General features: G+C 52.6%; 1 protein-coding gene across 1 annotated transcript in view; it reads left to right on the top strand.

The window, feature by feature from the left end:
- The window catches only part of DGCR2 (DiGeorge syndrome critical region gene 2), an 88,880-nt gene that overhangs the window by 57,484 nt on the left and 26,289 nt on the right, over positions 1-5,107 (top strand). The window contains exon 3 of the mRNA XM_023508018.1: positions 4,055-4,150. Coding sequence (XP_023363786.1) covers positions 4,055-4,150 — 96 coding nt within the window. The remainder of the gene's footprint in view (positions 1-4,054; positions 4,151-5,107) is intronic.

The raw sequence follows: 5,107 nt of genomic DNA, 5'->3' as shown, positions 1-5,107 counted from the left end.
CCTAACACTTCTGAGCCTGCTTTTCTTGCCTGCAAAACATTTCCCTATTCCTTGGGTTTGCAGTACCATGTCAGCTCTCCTGTCCCCTCCCTGTATCAGGGCTCGTTCTGTGGGCAGCCAGGAGTGCTCTGAAGTCTTGGGGGGGAACATGTGAAGAAAGAAAAACTATTTTTTGAAACCACAAAAGAGTGGCCTGATCATCGGGTCCCAGGGGCTGCTCTTGTTTCTGCTTTTCTAGGAGCTGGGGTGGGCTCAGGGTTGGATTATGCATTTGAACTTGTCCCCATCCCAACATGGGGACCCAGTGCCTCCCTGTTCACTTGCTGGATGGAAGAGGAGGCTAGAGGAGGGCGTGGCCACTGCTGAGGACAGGATCATTTGCCATTTTGTTTCTGGCTGTGTTCCCCATGCCTAGGGCAGTGCCTGGCACACAGAGGGGTGAGGCCATGCTGCCTTGGGGGTCTGTGTCCTGGACAGAACTCTGTCTCCGGCTGCACATGGGTGGGCCCAGTGGGTACTGCCAGACCTGCTGTCCAGCTGCACACCACAGGCTGGCCCTCAGGGAGAAGGAGAAGGTTCTTTACTGCCAGCGGTGGTCCTGAGAGGTCCTAAGGGCACTAATCCCACTGTGCTCTGCCACTCCCAGACTCTGCCCCAGGACCATAAAGGGCCCTTGTCCCTCCATCATCAGCATGTCCCGTCAGCCACACCTTCCCCTTCTTGCTGCAAAGGCCTTTGTCTGTGCTGGGGGGTTTCCATGGTGGGCATGGCTGGGCGTTGACTAGATGAGCATTCAGATAGAAGTGATGGGGAGGAGAGTTGCCACCTGTGCCAGAGAGGCCTGCTTACCACAGGCTGGTTTCCTTTACCACCGTTTGGCCTTCTGTTTACTTCCCTGAAATTTCTCTGGGCCCCGCCCTGGGCTGCAGATGGTTCCCTCGCACTGCCAAGGTGCTCCCCGCCTTGCCTGTGCAGCCCAGCAGCATCTCTCTGTTACCTTTTCTGTCCCTCCCTCTCCCCTAGATCCATCTGGTCATTGTGTGAGCAGTGTCACTTGGTGCTGTGCTTGATCTGGGGAAGGGGCCAAGCTACAAAGTGGAGCTGCAGGTCTTGCCCAGCTAAGCAGACAGGGAGACCTGGAATTTAGGGCCAGGGGCATATGAGCCACTATATCCAGGCTTGGCCCAGATTTTGCCTTTGGGAAAGCCCCTCATTCCTCCTCAAGGTGGCTTAAGTACAGCCACCTCAGAAGTCCAGCTGGCTCTTCCCTTCACGCCCCTCCAGCAACCTTCCTCTGCCTGCCCACCTCCTTATGAGGGGTCTCAGTACTGTGGGTGCCCTGGTTCAGAATGGCCCGTGAGTCCCCAAGTCTCCTGTATGGAGCATTGGACACTGCAGATGGCCTGACCCAGGACGTGGCGGGGCTGCCCATACTGGAGAGCTGACCCCCAGTGCTAGGTGTCTGCAGTGTCAGGCCTGTCATGGGGCCAGGTCACAGTTCCAGACTCACAGCAATATCTGAGATGGTTAAGTTGCATTTTGTGGTGTTGAGGTAGCTCAAAGACTTCTCCCCTGGAAATGCAGTGAAGCCTTGGAGGCGCTGCCCCCTCTGGGGTCTGCACTTCATGTTGGAGACTCTCAGACACTGGCGGCCCGTCTGAATTTCAGAGTGACTCAGTCTCACAGCAGCCAGGCCCTGTCACCTGTCTGAGAGCTGTGGAATCACTATTTTGTGAGTGAAGAAAACAAACAATCAGGGTCTCAGAAAGAAATGACGCAGAACACACATGGATTTCTGTACAAGTTATGTAATGCAGTAAATATAATTTCGTAGAATGAAAAAAAATGCAGACAACCTACACCTCAAAGCGTAGGGATTGTGGTTAAGGAAAGAAACACATTCACAGCCTGCTACACCACATCAAGAGTAACTTTAAACCTATCTAAGAAATGGAAGTCTGTTCATAGTCTGAAGCTTATAAAGCAAGTTATGAAATAAGAGAATTTGATGTGATCCCAATATTTTAAAGAAGTAAATATGTTTTATACAAAATAGAAAAAAGAGATGGGAAGGGTAGGCCCTATGTACTAAGGATTTCTTGCCTTTATTGATTGTCTTTTAAATTTTTGTACTTCTCAGATATTTTACATTGCTAATTTATTTTATAGTAAGAAGAATATGCGTTGTTTATTAAATTAAAACCCCATCAGAGTCCAGGAAGCAGCAGAACCAGCTGGCTAGTGACATTTGTCAGGTGGGGGTGGGGGCGGGTTGCCAGCTGTGGGGCCAGGGAAGGAGGCTTTCTAGGAAACCACCTCCCTGCCCGGAGTCTGCCTCAGGCTGCCTCAGGCTACCCACCCATCTACAGCCAGAGTGCACCTGCTGGCAGTAGTCTGTCTTTGTCACCCATCTGACCTACCTGTGCCCCAGGTACCCGTCACCTTGCATCAGGGCATACTGGTGTAGCCTAGTGGCGGGTGGGTGGGCCCACAAGGGGCACTGCCTGGGGCTTTTTCCTGCTCCGTGGTCTTGGGAAAACTATATCCCTCCTCTGAGTCAGTACTTACCTGCGGAGGACTCAGGAAGTGTGTGGAAGGGCTAGCCTGCAGGTTAATAGATCATGACATATAAAACTAGAATTCTTCTGCCATCTTCGGCTTCTTGTTCACCTTCTACCCATGCACTAAGCTTGCCACATTCCAGGGCCTTTGTGGGCGTCAAGGAGCCAGACATGACCATGCTGGGGCCTAGCCCACAGCCCTCAAAGCCTGAGGGGAGCAGCAGGCATATGGGGCAGAGAGGCAGCTGAGGCCCCAAGACTAGCACTATAGAAGTGCATTGCACAGTTGGGTCCCCCATTCTACCAGTGGGGAGCTTCTAGGCCAGTCAGGATGGGAGAAGGGCAGCCTCGGCTCTGGAAAGAACTCACTTGTCTGGCATCTTGATGGCACTGGAGCTGCTGAGGGATTTTAGGCAGGAGGGGCGGACTCTTGGCTATGCTAGCAATAACCTGTTAGAAAATGCAATGATGGAGCCAGGTGTGGTGGCTCACGCCTGTGATCCCAGCAGTCTGGGAGGACGAGGGTTGGGATTGCCTGAGCTCAGGATTGAGACCAGACTGAGCAAAGTGAGACCCCATCTCTACTAAAAATAGAAAAACTAGCTGGGCATGGTGGCAGGCACCTATACTCCCCACTACTCGGGAGGCTGAGGCAGGAGGATTGCTTGAGCCTAAGAGTTTGAGGTTGCTGTGAGCTGTGACTCCATGGCACTCTACCTAGGGTGACAGAATGAGACTGTGTCTCAAAAACAAGAACAACAACAAAAAGAAAATGCAGGCTTGGCACCTGTAGCTCAGTGGCTAAGGCCTGAGCCTGCCAAACAATGACAACTACAACCAAAACATAGCCAGGCTGGCTCAGTGCCTATAGCTCAAGTGGCTAGGGTATCAGCCACATACACTGGAGGTGGCGGGTTTGAGCCCAGCCCAGACCTGCCAAACAGCAATGACAACTACAGCCAAAAAATAGCCAGGCGTTATGGCAGGTGCCTGTAGTCCCAGCTACTTGGGAGCAGGAGGAGAATCACTTAAGTCCAAAGAGTTTGAGGTTTCTGTGAGCTGTGACACCACAGCACTCTACCCAGGGCGACATAGTGAGACTCTGTCTCAAAAAAAAGAAAAAAAAATAGGCGGGCATTGTGATGGGTGCCTGTAGTCACAGCTACTTGGGAGGCTGAGGCAAGAGAATCGCGTAAGCCCGAGTTTGAGGTTGCTGTGAACTGAGACGCCACAGCACTCTACCCAGGATGACAGCTTGAGGCTGTCTCAGAAATAAAGAAAAGAAAATGCAACGAAAAGAGAGCCCATTTCATAACAGTAAATCCAAAAAGACTGCCAAGGCTTACTTTCATTAAGCACGTGTGATCCATTTGACATGAATAGCTGTGTTCTATGGAGTTCTAAAGAGAGCTCCAACAACTGGACTCTGCTCCTGGCCTCGCCTCGGCTGCACGAGCAGCACTCACATGCACATCTTTCTCCTTTGCTTTCAGGGAAGGAGACTGTGGAGCCACGGCAGGGCCGGGCCAGAGGAGGTGACCCCACACATTTCCATGCAGTAAATGTGGCGCAGCCCGTCCGCTTTAGCAGTAAGTTGCAGACCTGCCCTGACTGTGATGGCCACAAGTACTCGGCCTGACCAGCCCCCACGCCTACTGTGCGTGTGAGGGGTTTTTCTCCCAGAACACCTTTTGGATGTGGTGGTGGGGGATGAGGGAGGCTGCACACTGACCAGCCAAGGTCACCAGCTGCTGGCTTGAGGCTGGGGAAGTCCCGCTGGAGCAGGCTTCTTGGCCATTCGGGGCCAGCCAGCACTGGCTGTGGCATCCTGTGCTATACTGCTCCCTTTTATAGACAGGCTGGCTCTGCCAGGTGAGATGACCTGCAGCTGATGGCTTGGGAAGGCTCCACTTCTGTTTTTTGTTAATTATCTTTTAAGGCAATTGGTTATTTACAGAATTACCTATGACATTACAATTTTATTTTGTTTTGGTGGGGTTTTTTTCTATTCAAGAATTTTGAGGGTAAGACATTAAAATGTTAAAGGTGTGTAACAGGATCAAGCAAAGTTGAGGGGAAGAAAAGCCACAGCTGAAATTGCTCATCCTGGGCAGCATTGACCCCCAGGGCAGGCAAGGCCAGACTCAATGTGCCTGCTGCCCTACAGAGGGGTCTGTGCCATGCTGGTGCTCGGTCCTCAGCCTCTGAGTGACAGGACACACCTCAGAGGGCACCTCGTGCCCCAGCCTGTGCCCACTGCACCCGGAGCTGTGGTGTTCTCTCAGTGAGCTATGGGTGGTGTGGGCTGGCTGTCCTCTCCACTCAGCCCCACCCAGTAGCTGGAGCCCTCTGGGGGTTCCCACAGTTGAAGGGCATTGCACATACTGGGTGAGCTAGGAAACCAAGGCTGGAGATCACCCACGGGGAAGAGGGCAGCTCCGGGGCGCATCATAAAAACAAGGAGACAATGAGAGGTGTGCTCTCCTCCCCAGCATCCCCAGCCAATGAGGGGTGTGCTCTCCTCCCCCACATCCCCAGCCAATGAG

This window comes from Otolemur garnettii, unplaced genomic scaffold, assembly GCF_000181295.1.
Source record: "Otolemur garnettii isolate 467f Iridium unplaced genomic scaffold, OtoGar3 scaffold00218, whole genome shotgun sequence".
In the NCBI taxonomy this organism is placed as follows: domain Eukaryota; kingdom Metazoa; phylum Chordata; class Mammalia; order Primates; family Galagidae; genus Otolemur; species Otolemur garnettii.
The sequence above is the reverse complement of the archived record's forward strand: the minus strand, read 5'-3'. Positions and strand labels throughout refer to the sequence as shown.